General features: G+C 39.8%; 1 protein-coding gene across 2 annotated transcripts; it reads right to left on the bottom strand.

Annotated features, from left to right (window-relative positions):
• Positions 1-583: 583 nt before the first annotated feature.
• LOC5574541 (protein ABHD16A) lies at positions 584-18,333 on the bottom strand. Of its 2 annotated transcripts, XM_001655144.2 has the most exons (9): positions 17,949-18,327; positions 17,795-17,848; positions 5,679-5,989; positions 5,431-5,570; positions 3,595-3,848; positions 3,187-3,536; positions 2,985-3,124; positions 2,791-2,927; positions 584-1,184 (listed from the first exon to the last, which is right to left on the bottom strand). In XM_001655144.2, the coding sequence occupies exons 1-9, from the start codon at positions 18,006-18,008 to the stop codon at positions 1,074-1,076; spliced, it is 1,557 nt and encodes a 518-aa protein (XP_001655194.1). In that variant the 5' UTR covers positions 18,009-18,327; the 3' UTR covers positions 584-1,073. The 2 variants fall into 2 exon arrangements, with proteins under 2 accessions (XP_001655194.1, XP_021699268.1); XM_021843576.1 differs by having other exon boundaries at positions 2,791-3,124; positions 17,949-18,333.
• Between the last annotated feature and the right edge of the window lie 918 nt (positions 18,334-19,251).

Raw genomic sequence — 19,251 nt, 5'->3', positions numbered from 1 at the left:
CCGTGTGTTGGTGCTGTCCCATTCTATCTCACGGGCAACTTGAAAACAGGGCGCACAGTAAAAATCAAATGTTTTATAGCATGCATAGGCTAATTGCAATATAGGGAATAGATGTAAAAATGTATGAAGGGAATAAATTTGTTCCTTTCATACATTTTTACATCTATTCCCTACAATTCTAACAAAGGCTTTCTCTTGAAATGCATATTTGTGTAAACATCTAATCAGGTTATGTTAAGGTGAAACACCTCGGAATCCAAAGATAGCCGTTACAATGGTCACCTTCCCCCCCTACTCACGTTTTCAAAGGCACAAAACTGGAGAAGTAGTTGGCAAACGTTCCTGATCTTCTTATTTTAAGCTTTCTGCTCGTGCACAAAGCCAAAATAAAAAGTGCACTGTTGTTGGATGCTTTCTTCGCGAGATTTGTGCCTTTGAAGTTTTAGTGCAATCTTAGAAGTTGATTCCAAACTGTTTCACCTTAAATGTCATCGAATGTAGTCTATAGTATATTTCCATCTGAATTTTACAGGTTTTTATCATCAATTAGAGGATTTCTTTCGCAAAATATGTACTCGCTGTGTTGTTTCAAATGACCGTTCATTGTATGACGGAATCATCCAATCTGAGACTATTTCACACTCTTGATACTTGTTGGTTGTTTATCTGCTGGGCAATTAACTTACAATCTACCAATAAATAGGCTGAGAATATTCTACTGCTACTAAAGCAAGGGTTCGAATGTCAAATCTCTTCAAGGGAAAAATGTATTCTTAAATATATTGTTCTACATAGTACCGACCAATTTGCACATTGTTGAATGTATTTTTATTAACCTACTATTCCCACTGCCTTGTAAACCGATAACTTACCGACACATACCGGATATAATGTGAATACGATTGGAAAATAGAACAAACAGAAATCGAAAGTTACTTTCAATATGCTAATGAAGAAACACACGCATTAGTCAACGGAGCTAAGATAGACCCATTCTATCAATCTTCGGACTCACAGTAGTTCTACAGTTGAGAATAGTACTCTGGAACGTAGTTTCAGTTGCCTATATTACCTTAGGTGAATACAAAGTCAGTATCGTTGGGGATCTCCCATGGAGACTTGAAATACTCGGCTGGCAACGGAGTACAATGAGTTGACTTGAAATCCTGCAGGTGTTTCCTTAGCTGTGGATGGAAAAATAAATTATTGTTTTCGTTAAAAACGGCTATAAAAGCTTTTAACATAAGTTTATTTATATAGTTGTACTTCAGAGGCCTAAAAAATCGTTATACGAACTTTTGAGTTACGCCCTTTTGAAGGCGTATACGTTAAAATCTTTGATTGTTAGTAGAATAATGCTGTATTTCGATATAATTTGTGAATGTGTTCAATTACATAGAGTAATTTAATCCCATAAAACCTGATCACAATTATTTGTTTGAAGATTTGAACGCTTCGAATGCTGTAATTCTGCCGCTCTCAATTCTTCACTTCTCAGGAAACCCTTCTCCTGTCGCATTTCTCTCGGTTTACGTAGGAGTTTTATACGCCTTCTTAACCAATACGCTGTGCAACGAATGAGGTCTATGAAGGATTCAAATTTGTTTTTTTTAGGTTTATTTAGGTTTAGGATTATTTAGGTTTACATCAACAGACTATGTATAGTCCCAATGATATTAAAACAAATTTGTTGAGGTATACATCATTGAACTCTGCGATTGAGGACGTCACACACACAACCGCAGTGTGCTCACTAGCGCCGCCAAGTGGCAAAATCACTAATTTCTGGGCTCAACTAATGATATCCCTTGAGCTGAACAACTTTGCCGAAGATGCCATCGTTCCAAGTAGTAGTCCCGAGATACTCCAAGTTTTTAAATTATCTGGAATTTGAGATATACCGATTTCAAATTGTATATAGTGCGTTCATTATTATGCGACTTCTATGTACATTTGTTGATTTCCCCACATTATAAAGAGCCATACTGTAATCAAACTCTTTCGGGTATTGTAAAATCGGCTTCGCAATGCCTTAAGGTGATTATAAAACGAAGCCACAACTCAAAATTTCAGGAGCACAAGACTTGAGAACCAAACAGCGCTCCGCGTTGAAAATTTATCCCATTGGTCACCACCAGCAGGCAAGCAGTTTGATTGATTTTCAACGCGAACTGTTGTCAGATTCTCCAGTCTTGTGCTCTTGAAAATTCAAAGTTTGGCTTCGTTTTATAATCACCTTAAAACGGAGGGTAAGCTTGCAAACAAACTATTAGTTTTGGAAAGAATTTACCATCAGTGCACCAGTATCCGCTCATGCTCCAGTAGCCCGCTCACACTGAAAAAAGATAAGTTTACTCAAAGTAAATTTGAAAACTATAGCCGCTATACGGTTCAAATCGTCAAATTGAATCATACTGTGGACATTTTTTGTGTATTTACTCAAATTACCTTACTTTTTAAGCTCGTGAGCGGGCCACTGGAACATGAGCGGATACTGGTACGTTGACGGTATTAGATTTTATTATTATATGTCATTGAAAATAATCCAAGATGATTTGAATGACATATAATATATGTATAATGCTAATCAAGGCCAAGAATCAACCATTTTGACGGTTACACACTCAAAAGGGCGTAACTCAAAATTTCGTGTAACGATTATTTTAATTATCGGTTCAAAGGTGTGGAATAACTATATAGATACTAGCATCAAAAGTATCATTGGCTATTTTTGGATAATAATAACTATAAATGCAGCACCTTCAGAAATAGAAGTTAGAAATAACTTACGAGGAACTTTGCCATCGAGTCTCTTTGCTCACTGCTGTACTCGGCACCAATCTCGATAGGATAACTTCGGGATGTGCCATTGTTACCGTTATCAGTCAGGTAAGACATCAGCAGCGAAAGACAAAGTTCATCAGAGTCTGAAAGAAGAAGTTGTTTTAGAAATCTTTGAATTCGGATGACTATTGCAAACTCACCATCCCGCATGAATTCAATAGGTTTGCCTAGGATATCTTTGGCTAGATTTTCCTGGTCCGCCTTGAATATATTGGGAAACCTAAACTTGAGCATATGGATCAATAGGAAATTGCCACGGTTCGTAGCAAGGTTGTTGTCTCTGTAATATAACGAAAAAATATTGAAAAATTTCGAATGACACTCTCTTATGATAGTTTTCACTCTGAGCAAATGATTTCATCTTCCGTTCGACGGATCAACATCACAGGGCCATTGTATTGCGAAATCAGTTCAGTATTGTTCAAGTTAACGTAATCTCTTATGGCAATCTTAACGATATTGGACAGCCCTTCTGGCATCCTGGGTATTGCAAGCTGTAGAACATCGTCAAACGTTGCATCCAGAACGACTCCCTTAACGTCAGGATACTGCGAAGCAGCGTATAGCGTTGAATAACCTCCAATACTCCAACCGTAGAGAATAATGTTGTCGGGGGTGAACCCAAGATCTGTTATCGCAAACTGCATCACGGCGTCCACTGCGTTTTGGTCTTGATCCGGATAGGGTGAACCCTGCAAAGCTCGAATAATATGAGTATCTCCTACGGATATGTGCTAGGATTAAACCTACACTACTTCCTGCAAAGCCGGGATGGTTCCATCCTAGAACCGAATACTGCAAGTCGATCGGTGTGGACATTATGCCAATCTCGTAGAAACCCGCATTACCCTCCGAGCAGAACACCAATGTGCGCCCATTGGAGCTTTTGTTGCGATTATCTATAAACACGGTATCGATTTCGTTGCCGTCTGAAGTTTTTACTTTGTTGCGTTTGCCCCTCTCTTCGGTCATCAGTTTAGTGCGGCCTTGCAGTAACATAGGTTCTGAAAAAGATATAAATGATAAATTTAACTTATTATGCTAGAGCTTTGCTTAGACTGACGTATTTTTTTTTTTTAATTTTGCTTTCCTATGCTTATTCGAACTAAAGCTAGATTTCTTTGCCATAATTTTCATAAGCCATGCGGTGATGAAATCTTGTAAATATGGATTCCAATTGGTTTCACTTGGGCAAATTAGGGGTATGCGAGATGCAATAAGTAACGTGACTTTCGTATGAATCTCCAAAAATATGCCACCGATCGATAGAACTGTAATATAAGCCGAACAATATAGTTAAACCTCGGCTCAAAGCAGTGATTTTTCAATTAAAACACAAACAATTCTACACAGGACGATCAATTCTTGTACAATTCAAGTTCTCTATTTTAAAAAGTTTTCAAAATCTATTTTCAAAATCGCTACTGTTGGGGATATGAGTCATGTTTTGAATTTGAGACAGAACGATACTGCGATCAAAGAAAACAGCTTTTCTTGGGCATTTCTGACAAGGAAGCAACATTCAATTGATTGCATATCTGTTTTTATAATAAGCAAAACGATGTTATTTGAGTTTCCGTTTCTTGTTACTGCTCTTATTTTTACTTCATAAGTGAGATCAATAAGTTCCTAAAAAAATTTAAGTGCAAAATGAGACTTCAATGTACATTTTAGCCTTTCATGTTCTACTTTATATTTTACTCATTTATTTATTTGATAGGCTCAATCGCCCAAAAGCATGCGGAGCCGAAAAACCATTTTTTCATCAAAATTATACGTTAGTCTTATACTACCAGAGTATAATGAAATACCGAAAAATAAAAATATGCTACACGCTGTAAAATTACACCAAAGAAAAGACAAAGTGCATAAGAATGTATTGAACACGATGTATGGCCAAAGCTGTTCAAGATGATGTAGAATTTACAAACAAAATTGTAATGGGATTACGTTTCTCAAATAGATTTACCGCAGACAGACCTTCAAGTTAGACTCAGCCACTTGTGTAAAAACATGGCCGCCACAAATCGCCAAGTGGCAATCAGCTAACAGATGGCGTTAGTGGCGTATGCGTCCCGCCACCACCCCGATCACATTTCGTTGACAGCACGACACACAACCGCTCCCACAGCCGGCGTGCTCAACGCTAAAAACTATGTACCTTTGTTTTGGGCTGGGTGGGTGATGTTCCCTTTTGGATCCAATTTCTCATGTAAAAATCAATAAAATCCGTTGTAATTTTTACCACAAGTTGGCATTCAATTTACTCACAGATTCATGCTAGTATAACACCCTTGAATGATCGTTACTCATGTAAAATAAATTGGCGTGAAAGTATCACAATTGTGTGAATCATTTTTGAAGTGATTGTTTTAATAGTTTTATTCAGTGGGTGGTGGACTGGGTGGTAAGCGAGAAGATGAAGCCACGTGCTTTTACAAACTGTCACTGTACTGCAGCAATTTGCTCCCTAGGTGACACCACGGTAGAATTTACACAGGAATTTTGAATAAATTTGTTCCTGCTTAAACGTCTGTCTGCGGATTTACCTTATTTGTATAAATATATAAAAAAAGCATTACTTACGAATATAGTGTTGTAGCAATTTAACCGACCCTGGATAGATCATACGTATTCCGAAAGTGTGAATCGCGAGATAAGCCGCAATCTGACATGGCAATGATGAGATCCAGAATGGTTTGTTTCGAGACACTTGCGCTCGTTGACTGCAAAGAAAAAAAAAACAATTATGAATAAAATTATCCCCAACAATAGTGCCAATTTTGCACGTCATGCTGTCGTCATCGATAACAATAAGCAATTTCGTTACTTACACGCTACTGGTGACGGTAAAGTCCACCGGCCAATGTTTGAAGTCAAAGTCGTACCGTCGGATTTGGTTCTTGCTTTCCGGGACCCGGTCGTGGCGTTTGGCATTCTCGAGACACTCGGCAAACCGCACATAGACCACATTCATGGACCGGCCGAGGCCACGCATGCAAAGCGACACCGCTACCAGTAGGCCGATTCCGGTGGTGAACTTTGCCAGGGTTCCAACCGAATCCGCAACCAAATACCCTCGGCGGTACAGAAACGTAATCAGCAGGGGCGAAGTGTAGTAACCGAAGCTCCACATTAGGTTCAGCTATTGGGGAAGGGGATAGATGAAGATCAAATCGTCCCCTTGATGCTACAATTAGATAACTCGAAAATCATAATTTTGAGATGTGCAACTTTTGTCGTTTTCGTTTTTGAACCTGGGTTAGTGCTAACCTGAGAGAGACTCGCGAACACGCTCGTCCAGATCTACTCAAAAGTGAGTAGATTTCGACTCACTTCGGAACAAAGTGGAACTGCTCAAAAATGAGTAACACCATCGTTACTCACTTTAGAGTAACATTGTCAAATGTCAATATGGGAGTAACACTTACTTCGTTTAATCTGAAATTTGCGAAAGTGAGTAGATGTCACTCACTCCAGGAAATAATATTTTAAGAAATAAATGTATTATGTTATTCATAAAATCAGAAGAAATATACAAAGAATATAACATTTATTCATTATCTCTTACATAACTATATGAATAATGCATGATAACAAGTAAAAAAATTGATATATCTGTTGAAATTTTCGCGGCTCTGGAATGGATCCCCGGATGTTATAAATTTCTGGGCGATTGATGAAAGTCATGGAGGATGTAGTTTGACCGAGCCAGTAGCCTTCCCAGTTAAGCTAAGTATGCTCTTTCGCTCAAGAAAAGTAAAAATTTCTGCCCAAGAAATGGTCAAGAAATTTCGTACAGTGAGCTCCATTAGAATTGACATTTCTTTTTAACTGCGTACTACGATCAAAGAAAAATGCTTTTCTTGAGCATTTCTTGAAAGAAATTTCCCACGCATCGAGATAGGCGATTACTTTTCTGTTGAAGTGCATACTTCGCTTTAGACTGTAAAGAATTGATAATTAGTCCAATAAAAGGTACTACGGTAAAACTTACTGTTTATTTTTTTTTTCTTGCGGTTGTTCGATCAAAACCAGGACTTGGTCATTTTCACTCCGACCTCGCTTCACTTGATATCAGGATTATTGACTTCGCAGCACTAATCCGGAATTCGCCGGTTAGACTTCCGGAGCGAATTTGCAAGCAAACTAACTGTCATTGCTCTGCCGGCTCGGCTTTTGTCTCGATTGTTTTTGAAAACAGTCGGACATCACGTCGACGGAAGGAATTTCACCACAACGGAGGATTTGTCAGTTCGAGTGCGCGAAATTTTCACAAGTCTTTGACGTTTACAAAGTGAGTCAAATATGTTTGTGTTTACTCAAAAGTGAGTATGGTCGTTTTCTTTCATGGTTGAGTAAAAAGTTACTCACCTTGATAAAATAAAGTTACTCACTTTTGACAGCTAACTTGAAACTTCAAAAGTGAGTCAAAGTTACTCTCTTTTGAGTAGATTTGAACGAGCGTGAAGAGGAAAAATATCAACGTCATATGCAGCCCAGATTCCCCTCTCACGAAACGTCAAATGCAGCGCACCGTTTTTATGGCTGAAAAAGTGAAAAGTATTGTGTTCAAAGTAAACTGTTATTAAAACCCTCAGTTTTTTCCAAAGTGGATGATAAATCTAGAGATTAATTATTTCAAATGTCTGCTACGTTTGCTGGCATGGAATTTCACTCAAACGGCTATTTATGATTCGATGTGTTGCAAACTCAATCATATTTTGCTGAGAGGTTCATGTGAGGATTTGAACAGCATGCGCATAATTGGTATAAACACAAAGTGGAATAAGAAAAAAACTCAGCAATCACAGAAAAAGAAGACCGTCTTCGCGAGTCTCGTCTCAGGTGCTAACCTGACTCCAGAATAAAAAAACGTTTTCAGGTTCATCTGTCAAACGATATGTTGGTGAGCGTGCCATCACGCGGTGTTGTCTTGCGAGCAGTCAAACGTTGTTTCGCTCTACAGTTTTTGTTTTTCAACCTGTGTGTTTACCACTTTTGCAGAATAATACTACGAATATTATATTTTTTCGCGTACACGCAAACAAATTTTGTTGTATAATCTACCGAATCCATGGTAGAATTAAGAACTGCACCAACGATTTTCAACCGACTACAAAAATCTGTTAAGTTTACTATAATCTGGTAAAAATCACTAAGCAGTGTAGTAAATGTGACTATATCCATAGTAGCCTCGATTACAAAGCATTGTGTTTCAATCCATGACACCCACCGTACAGCACAATACGGTGAAAAGTACAATGCCAAACTTGTCAAATCTAGGATGTTTCTAGTCATAAATACTACAACTCTGGTTAAATAAACAGAAAATGTTTTCTTGTTGACTATGCTATGGTAGAGTTAACAGATTTATGTAGTCGGTTGAAAATCGCTGATGCAGTTCTTAAATTTACCATGGATTCAGTAGTTTCTACAATAAAATTCATTTCAGTGTATGCTTGTCGAAAACAAATTGCAGATTGAGCAAATCTCCCAACAGCTGTTGGTTATTAAAGGCGGAAGTTTCGTCGAAACTGATTTTGTACTCAATTTATATAAATCAGGCTTACCCAACCCTTTTGAACCGCGGGCCAAATCACAGAAACAGTTTTGTGCGGCGGTCCAAATTTTTTGATGCACAGACATTTGCGTAAAATCTAAAAAAAGTCCGTAAATGGTGCATTTTTTCTAGACATCGCAAAAAAAAGCTGATTAGCATCCTGCTGGATGTCGTAAGAATGCCTGCAACATTTTTTTTTTTTTTGAGGGATTTTCTACCGCAGGCAGGTTTATCCCCAAGTAACATTCCAACATAATTAAATAACCATAACATTTTTTGAAAATCCCTGCCTAACTCTTATGAAAAATATCTCCATAGTAAGTTCGTAAGTTATTAACATCGAACTTACATGTATCTCATACATTGGATATGGATATGGAAAACGTTCAGCATCTAATTAAGATTTCGTAATTATAATGCAAATATCATCATAGTTCCATCACTAAAAAATGATTAGTATTTGCATTACGATGATGAAATGCTAGGTAGATGCTGAGCGTTTTCAAAAAAATATATATGAGATACATGCAAGTGAATACTTGTTATAGAAAATAATAATAATAGAAATTCTGAAGATATTCAAAATTCCGTGTATTCACCCTTATTCTTGTTTACGGCCAATCAAACTTTCGATCGAATCCTATTCGTTCGAATTTACGGCCCACTGGATTCTGCAGTTCACGGGAATGAAAAGCGGTTTTCTATCGAAAGAACATTCGAATCGAACGTTTGTTAACGTTAGAGGTGATTATTCGAAAACCTTTCATAGGATACTGTGCGAATCATGTTCTGGCATCCTGCTCAAAATTTTCCAAGAACTTCTGCAAATCCTATAAACAATGTTTCTAGAAATCCTTCAAACCTCTCCTACATAGTTTTGAAATCGTATCTTGAAATCTTCGATAATGTTGTCCAGGATCATCAAAGAATTTTTCTTATAATTTTATTAGAGAGATTCCGTCAGAATCTGTCTAAGTCTGTCTAAGATTAAGTAAGAATCCTACCCAGGATTATATTTAAACTGTGCCCAGGAGGTTAGAAAATATCTTCTAGATTTCATTGTTAAATCTGACAAGGCCTCAAAAGGCATTTAGTTTTGTCTACCAAATAGAGAAGTAAAGAAAATAAATTGCTCTTATATTGTAAGATTATTATTATTAAATAAAAACTTTTCAAATCATGAACGTGACGTTCTCACGTTAGACGTATGCGTAGTACAATTTTCGTTATTATTCGTAGTCTCAAAATAAGTGCTTAAAATTTAGCTGCAAAAAAAATCTTCAAATTTGATGTTGATTTGAGTAATTTACAAATGAAATGTTTAGCCTTCATATGTGCTAACTCCAATTTGGTATAATTCTCAACGGGCCTAGAAAAAGAATCTTCAAACTCTTCGCGGGCCGCATCAAATGGGCCGAATATAGCCCGCGGCCGTACGTTGGGCAGCCCTGATAAATGAAATGAATGCATATATGTACTACCTCTTCATCAGTATAGTTCTCCCTCATGTCGATCAAAACTTTGCCCACAGGCTTTTATTTTAATCTCGTTATTTTCCGAAATAACTGATTAAAACAAATCTTCGAAATCCGAGTCAGAATCTGTTTCAGATTTCTAATCGCAGAGGCAGCGAAAGCTGTTTCGTAACCGCAATCGAAAACTGTTTTTGTTGTTACAAATATGACGGTTCGATTGCAGTTGTATTGGTGAACCCAGTCATGAAACCGTGATTCATCACAGTGCGAACCTATCGGATTTGGAGTTGGAACTAGTGCGAAACTAGGTCCAACCTGTGCGAATAAAAAAACGTTTTGACAGCACTTAGGTTGGAACTAGTGCGAACCTAGGTTGGAACTGAACAAAAACGGATTCGACATTTGAAAGTATGACCGTTTAACAAGGTGATGGTTAATCGCAGAGATTATGATTGAAAAATAATCTTTAACTTGTATATTTTGAATCACACGCTTAAGACCTGTGGATATTTTGCAGATCTAAATGAGAAAACTGTTTTGACAAATTGAAGTCAAAAATTTCAAATTTCGAGTTATCTAGTTGTAGCATCAAGGGGACGAAATGAAGAGATACAAAAGATACAATGTCAGGGCTGTTAGCGAAAAATGGTGCTCAAAACAAAAAGTGATTTACGGTTCTCCAAAAAGTGACTTAAAGATCAAAACTATTGAAGACATAACTTGAAAAATTGTACTCCCAAAACATCAAAAAAATGTTCAAGATTTGTTATTACTACATAAGTGAACACTTTTGGGAAATACAGTCAACTCTCCATAACTCGATGTTGAAGGGACCATCGAGTTAGGAAGGTATTACGGGGAACTTTAAAAATTTGGATAGGCTCGCGGAAATAACGCGCAGTGAGCTATCTCCGCACAGAACAAAAATCACATAGGAAAAGAGCACCAATTTTCGACCCAACACTAATTTTCAACCCATTCATACGATTTTGGCCTACTTTGTATGAAAATCCGAAAATTGGCACAGAATTATTGTAGGTCGAAAATTAGTGCTTTCCCCCTAGTGTGCGTTGAAGGCTGACTGAAAAAACATCAATCAATCACTACTTTTCTCATCGTTGGTTCTTCATGTCCTAGGAGAAGCCTTGGAAATTGAGCCTTCCAATTGACCTACAGGAATAAAATAGACCCCATTGAGTGGTCCTTAGCATCTTGCCCTACCTATCCCTACCTCCTCGTGGTACTGGCCGGGGTACGAGTAACCTTGGGGAAGATCGGGTAACCAACCCCCGGTGGGAACTTTGGTCGTATGCTGACAGGAAAGGGGGGGTTTGCTTTTGCTCTTGCTTCTGCAAACCTTGAGCGTCTGTACTCCATGTTAGGAGCGGCTCACAACAGCGTCTGTTCCCCATGTCAGGGCGGCTGATTATCGTCCGAGTGCCAGAGAAGGACTTTAAGCTAAACTGCGTACTATGACCCTCCGAACATTTAGGGGGAATGGTCCTCCGGAAATCTAGGGGGTTGGTGTCAGGCCCTGCAAGCCAGCCGTAAAAATATATCAGCACAGGAACGTCAACGAGAGAATACGGACCGGAACAATCGGCAAAGACCACAGCGACGAAAATGGACTAGCGATTGGAAACTCGGTACGTGGAACTGCAAATCTCTCAACTTCCTCGGAAGCACACGCATACTCTCAATGTACTCAAGATCCGCGGTTTCGACATCGTAGCGCTGCAGGAGGTGTTCTGGACAGGTTCGATGGTGCGAACGTTTAGAGGTAATCATACCATCTACCAGAGCTGCGGCAACACACGTGAGCTGGGAACAGCTTTTATAGTGATGGGTGATATGCAAAGACGCGTGATCGGGTGGTGGCCGATCAACGAAAGAATGTGCAAGTTGAGGCTCAAAGGCCGGTTCTTCAACTTCAGCATCATAAACGTGCATAGCCTTCACTCCGGAAGCACTGATGATGATAAAGACGCTTTTTACGCGCAGCTCGAACGCGAGTACGACCGCTGCCCAAGCCACGACGTCATAATCATCATAGGAGATCTAAACCAAAGACAAATTAAAGACCTCCATGTCCCTTGCAGTTGCCCAAAATATTATGGCTCATAAGGTAATCTAGAATGCCGTGAAAAGTGTACTGCAATCTGTCAAACTTGGGTACCTTTTGCACTACCGAGGGACCAAATGCAGTACTAGAAGTGGTACCCAATCTGAGCCCGAGTGGGACGGACCTGTCTAAACGCTCAGTTTGGCCAGGAGGAGGAGTTCAGATCGACGATTGGAAAGTTCAGTGCCCACTGGCTGACGAACGAGAACGGCCTACGACTGATAGATTTTGCCGCCTCCAAGAACATGGCCATTCGCAGCACCTACTTCCAGCACAGCCTCCCGTATCGATACACCTGGAGATCACCACTGCAGACGGAATCACAAATCGACCACGTTTTGATCGATGGACGGCACTTCTCCGATATAACCGACGTCAGAACCTATCGTGGCGCTAACATTGACTCTGATCACTATCTAGTGATGGTGAAACTGCGCCAAAAACTATCCGTCATCAACAATGTACGGTATCGACGCACGCTTCGGTATAACCTAGCGCGACTGGCCCAACCGAACGTCGCTGCCGCATACGCGCAGGATCTCGAGGTAGCGTTGCCGGAAGAGAGCGAGTTTGACGAAGCCCCTCTTGAGGACTGCTGGAGCAATATAAAAGCAGCCATCAACAACGCAGCCGAGAGCATCGTCGGGTACGTAGAAAGGAGGACATGTAACGATTGGTTCGACGAAGAATGCAGGCAGGTTTTGGAGAAGGATGCAGCGCGAGCTACAATGCTGCAGCAAGGAACGCGACAAAACGTGGAGCAATATAAAAGAAAACGAAAGCAGCAAACCCGCCTATTCCGGGACAAAAAGCGCCGCCTGGAAGAAGCGGAATGTGAAGAAATGGAACAGCTGCATCGTTCACAAGAAACGCGAAGGTTCTACGAGAAGCTTAACGCATCCCGAAAAGGCTTCGTGCCGCGAGCCGAAATGTGTAGGGATAAGGACGGAATCATCTTGACGGACGGACGTGAGATGATTGAAAGGTGGAAGCAGCACTACGATGAATACCTGAATGGCGCGGAGAACACAGGCGCCGAGGGTCACGACAGCGGAGGAAGTGAATACGTCAGCACGGCGGATAAAGGAAACCAACCTGCCCCCACATTGAGGGAAGTTAAGGATGCCATCAACCAGCTCAAGTATAACAAGGTCGCTGGTAAGGATGGTATTGGAGCTGAACTCATCAAAATGGGCCCGGAGAGGTTGGCCATCTGTCAGCATCGGCTGATTGTCAGAATCTGGGAAACGGAACAGCTGCCGGAGGAGTGGAAGCTAGGGGTCATATGCCCCATCTACAAGAAGGGCGACAAACTGGAATGTGAAAACTATCGTGCGATCACTATCCTGAATGCCGACTACAAAGTGCTATCCCAGATTGTCTTCCGTCGTCTATCACCAATAATAAATGAGTTTGTGGGAAGTTATCAAGCTGGTTTCATCAACGGCCGCTCGACAACGGACCAAATCTTCACGGCAAATCCTCCAGAAATGCCGTGAATACCAAGTCCCAACGCATAATCTGTTCATCGATTTCAAAGCGGCTTATGATAGCACCGACCGCGAAGAGCTATGTAAAATCATGGACGAGTACAGCTTTCCCGAGAAGCTGACAAGACTTATAAGAGCAACGATGGACGGTGTGCAGAATAGCGTGAAGATTTCGGGCGATTTCGAATCCCGCCGGGGACTTCGACAGGGTGATGGACTTTCGTGCCTGCTGTTCAAAATCGCGCTAGAATGTGTCATGCGGAGAGCCGGGTTCAATAACCGAGGTACGATGTTCACAAGATCCAGCCAATTTGTTTGCTTCGCGGATGATATGGATATTGTCGGCAGAACATTTGGAACAGTGGCAGACCTTTACACCCGCCTGAAACGTGAAGCGACAAAAGTCGGCCTGGTGGTGAATGCGTCAAATACAAAGTACATGCTGATAGCGGAACCGAGCGCGACGGAGCCCGCCTGGGAAGCAGTGTTACGATAGACGGGGATACTTTTGAGGTGATTGATGATTTTGTCTACCTCGGATCCTTTTTTTTTTTTTTTTTTTTTTTTTTTTAATTTCTTTATTAGTATCATTCCAAACATTACATTCATTATTTCTTATATCTAGGTGTTCTGTGTTATTAGACAACACTATCATCCTAATTTGGTAAAACAAATCTAAGATTTTATTAACATTTTGTTAACAACATATTACATTTCATTTGCCGTAGCAGTTCAGATTTTTTACAGGTGAGTTGATTTCACCTGCTTATAAGAGAAAAAAAAAAGTTTTTAATATACTTAACCTAACTTAACCTAAACATATAACGCATTAATCGTGGCAATAGTAGATTGTAACGATTTTTGCCTGAAATTATTGATTATTTTATTTGACATTTGTTCCAATGTTTCAACATTGGATATTCTATGTAACTCATTGGTACTATACCAGGGAGGAAGCCTCAGAATCATTTTCAAAATTTTATTTTGAATTCTCTGCAGAGCTTTCTATCCATAGTCCATATTGGTACAGCATACAACATGGCTGGCCTGAAAATTTGTTTGAATATCAAAAGCTTGTTCTTAAGACAAAGTTTTGATTTTCTATTAATAAGGGGATAGAGACATTTTACATATTTGTTACATTTGGCTTGAATGCCCTCAATGTGATTTTTGAAAGTTAAATTCTTATCTAGCATGAGTCCTAGATACTTAACTTCATCTGACCAATTTATTGGAACCCCTCTCATCGTGACAACATGTCTACTTGAAGGTTTCAAATAAAGAGCTTTTGGTTTATGTGGGAATATTATTAGTTGAGTTTTGGAAGCATTAGGAGAAATCTTCCATTTTTGCAAGTATGAAGAAAAAATATCCAAACTTTTTTGCAATCGACTACAGATGACACGCAGGCTTCGTCCTTTGGCGGAGAGGCCTGTGTCATCCGCAAACAAAGATTTTTGACATCCCTGAGGTAACTCAGGTAAGTCAGATGTGAAAATATTGTATAATATTGGTCCCAAAATGCTGCCTTGGGGAACACCAGCTCTTACAGGAAGTCTTTCAGATCTGGAGTTCTGATAATTAACCTGAAGTGTACGATTTGACAGATAACTTTGAATTATTCTAACAATGTATGTTGGAAAATTAAAATTTTTCAATTTTACAATCAAACCTTCATGCCAAACACTGTCGAATGCTTTTTCTATGTCTAGAAGAGCAAGACCAGTAGAGTAGCCTTCAGATTTGTTGGAACGGATCAAATTTGTTACACGTAAAAGTTGATGAGTGGTCGAATGTCCATGGCGGAATCCGAACTGTTCATTGGCAAAAATTGAATTCTCATTGATGTGGGCCATCATTCTGTTCAAAATAACCTTTTCAAAAAGTTTACTGATGGAGGAAAGCAAACTGATTGGACGATAGCTAGAAGCTTCTGCAGGATTTTTGTCTGGTTTTAAAATTGGAACAACCTTAGCATTTTTCCATTTGTCAGGAAAATATGCTAATTGAAAACATTTGTTAAATATATCAACTAAAAATGATAAGCTACTTTCTGGAAGTTTCTTGATGAGGATGTAGAAAATTCCAACCTCGGATCCTTGTTAACGGCTGATAACAACGTTAGTCGTGAAATACGGAGACGCATCATTACTGGAAGTCGCGCCTACTATGGGCTCCAGAAGAAGCTGCGATCGAGAAAGATTCACCCCCGCACCAAATGTACCATGTACAAAACGCTTATAAGACCGGTGGTCCTCTATGGACATGAAGCATGGACCATGCTGGAAGAGTACCTGCAAGCACTTGGAGTGTTCGAACGAAGGGTGCTTAGGACGATCTTTGGCGGAGTGCAGGAGAACGGTGTGTGGCGGCGGAGAATGAACCACGAGCTCGCTAGGCTCTACGGCGAACCCAGTATCCAGAAGGTTGCGAAAGCCGGAAGGGTGCGCTGGGAAGGGCATGTTGCAAGACTACCGGACAACAACCCTGCAAAGATGGTGTTCACTTCTAATCCGGTTGGCACAAGAAGGCGGGGAGCACAGCGAGCGAGGTGGCTTGATCAGGTGCAACAAGATCTGGAGAACGTGGGCCAAAATCGAAGTTGGAGAGACACAGCCATGGACCGAGTAAATTGGCGTAACATCGTTAACGAGGTTTTATCAAGTTAATTGATGTAACACCAACCAAATAAATAATAATAAATTGATTCCAATGCTCTTAGACACCTATCCTTCCATGGGGAACACTAATTCTAATCGCGTAGAAGGAGACAAGTTTATGAGATAAGGGATATTGATGTCATGAAGTCATCTAGCAAAACTGCGCCCCACAGCGGAGTGTGTTCATAGCATACCAATCACTGTCGTAGAGGAGATCTTTAAATTTGTTCCTGATTGTCACGCCAATCAAAACAATCACACCTAACGACGAGCTAGGCTGACTTTGATGTTTAGCCTGGAAAATTTTGCAGCCAGAGTGTTTCAATTTTCCAGGAATCAAAATTTTTCTTGCAACGCGTAATATCGAGTTAGACAACACAAAATCAGTGCAACCGCGTTTCAAGGGACCATTGAGGTAACCATGGAAACCAAATTTCTCTGTAGTTCTCTTACTCAATATAGAGAAATGAAATATCGAGTTAGTGAGAGTTGACTGTAACCCGTTTTTAACAGATTTACAATCTTCTTAATATTTTATAATCTTTTTAACAAGATTAGTGATTGTGACTTTTTCAAATCCCATAAAGAAATTCACATATTCAAAGTAAGAAAGATACATTCCCACTGAAAACCTCGGTGTCAGCTGATAAAAGTCGTGTATACATTTTATGGCCCTTGATGTGGATCGTGTTTGAAAAATATTTGTAACGAATAGATTAAGGTGGGAAAAAGTTCGATTTTATTTGAAAATCAATACCTCCAGAAGGAAAACTGTAACAGCTGAAAAGAAATAAATACCGCACAGCTTACCTTAAACATTTTGGCTATAATTTTGCTGGACAAACTTGTGCAAAAATATATACTCATTTATAGTTGAATCATTTTTAACACTCTCTTTCTCACATTTGTTTTGAATTGAGTTAGAAATTAAAAAAAACTCTTCACTCGATGTTTTGTCCCACTTCACTCTATTGTGATACATACTGCCATAAATTTGTATGTACTGAAAAAAATAAAAATTACAGATTCATAACTTCTCATTTAATTTTTACTCAGAATAGTTGACATCTGCAACAAGCTTAAAAAGATTGTTTAGGACAACTAACAACTCATTGTTGGGAATTATTGAATAAATGCGGCACCCCTTGAATGCTGGCGCCCTTGGTGGGGGCCATCCGCACGCTACGGCACTGTTTATCGTGACCAGCTTAAAAAACTCGCAAAACTTGTGATCTCGCCCTAAAAGCCATTGGTAACCGAGTATGTAGCTGGTTATTACAGAGCAAACGAATGGATTTACACATTATTTAACAATGCTACTATGATGAACAGATCCTCCTCTATCTCCCAGTTGTGATAGTTTTCATCATGGTCGATTCATTTGCTTAGAAACATGGAGCTACACATTCGGTTACCAATGGCTTTTAGGGCGAGATCACAAGTCATGCGAGAAAAGTGATCAAATCACTGAAACGTGGCTCCCTACCAGCCCTGCAATGTTCGATCAACAAAAAATCATATTTACGCAAAGAGGGAATTAATGAGTGTTTATATAATAGCCTAATGCTGCCTCCTCTACCCCCGTATGTTAACCATTTTGAGGACCTACTCATCCAATCCAGATTAACGAAAATACTTACAGCAGCGAGGAGCTGATCTCCGTACTTCTCGAGTGCTCCTGGTTCATACACATCCTAGTAGCGGTAACACAAGAAAACAGAATTAGTTATAATAATTTGCCGAAACTTTCACCGATAAATTTCTAAAATAATTATTAACAAAGCAATAACTCACCTTCGACCCGTCGTACTCTTTGAAGAGTTTCGGTGAAAACAGATACTTGTAGAAGGACATGTCTTTGAGATGTTTTCACTTAGCTTTCACAGTTTCCAAAAACCCGATATGCGTCGAACCAGGAAAACACCACTTTTTGCAGCAATGGTAATTTTGCAAATGGTTGTTTTGCTTTTCCTTTTCGTTACTGGGCTCAGCTGAATATGATGGGGTCGATGTAAACACAAAATCGCTTGCAGCACATCGACCAAAATCTATGCCAACAATGCGATGTCTGCTTCACCTCCGAATCAAACCCCAAAAGAGAATGATTGGCTTATCTAACAACAGCGATGACAGCTGCTCTGCACAGTGACAAACGGGGAAAATCTGCGTGATGATGAACATCATCAACCCGCACACCACTTTTCCAGAGATCTGTATCACGCACACAAACGTGAAGCGAGCTGCAAAAATATAAACAAAAAACATATCCACCCCACCACCCACCTCATAACGCTCCACCACCCTCTCCGACGGTGGCAGCGATGACAGCACAGCACCGACCGAGGCGAACATCAAAATAGGGTCGAGCAAAAACTACGTTTCAGCGCAACATGAATCAGAACAACAAAATTGAAATGAGTTTGAATTGTAAATTTCGATGTAGGACCACGTTTTTGATTTCTTTATGCGACTACGAAGTTGTTGATGTTTTCTTCGGTTTTGTATAAGAAAAACAATGAATCTTCCTTAATAATGAACTCGTGCATTGGTCCATAATCGCGCAACGATTCTAAAGGACCTATCTAACACTGAGAGGCTCTCTTTGTTTACTTTCTCTTTAATCAATGACTGAGTCACATTAACCTCTTCTGTAGCGTTTTTTGTATGGAACGCTAGTCAAGGTAATTGCCTTTCGATCTATAGTGAAAAACTCCCCAAAAGCTTTAGTATTCCACTTTTATACAGCGGAGATTCGCTGGTTGGAACACGACTGCCTTCCATCTAGCGAATCCGCCCCGTTAGTTGGAATGGGTAGTTTTAGAAAACACTTACCAAAAATTAACTTTCCCAAGTAACCAGTAAGCACGACAATGCGGCACGGTAACAGCATTATATGCGTATATAGGGTAATCATTTGATGCATGTCAGTTTTATGCACGCATATAATGCTGTTATAATGCCAGAAAAAGGCGAAATAGCGTGCCACTATAATGCAAAGATATAACCGTGCTTCTCTGCACCACTAATGCTAATATAAGACCACGCGAGAAAAGTCAGTTGTTTTCGCCAGGTTTTTAGGGCGAATGTCTTGTGCTTT

This window comes from Aedes aegypti, chromosome 2 (assembly GCF_002204515.2).
Source record: "Aedes aegypti strain LVP_AGWG chromosome 2, AaegL5.0 Primary Assembly, whole genome shotgun sequence".
NCBI classification, from domain to species: Eukaryota; Metazoa; Arthropoda; class Insecta; order Diptera; family Culicidae; genus Aedes; species Aedes aegypti.
This window is presented reverse-complemented; position numbering and strand designations above follow the sequence as displayed.

Coding starts and splice junctions, on each gene's coding strand:
- LOC5574541 (XM_021843576.1), bottom strand. CDS start 18,008: ATGTCCTTCTACAAGTATCTGTTTTCACCGAAACTCTTCAAAGAGTAC. Junction 5,571..5,678: donor TTTACCGTCACCAGTAGCGT/GTAAGTAACGAA, acceptor TTTTCTTTGCAG/TCAACGAGCGCAAGTGTCTC. Junction 3,849..5,430: donor ATTGCTACAACACTATATTC/GTAAGTAATGCT, acceptor TATCTTTTTCAG/AACCTATGTTACTGCAAGGC.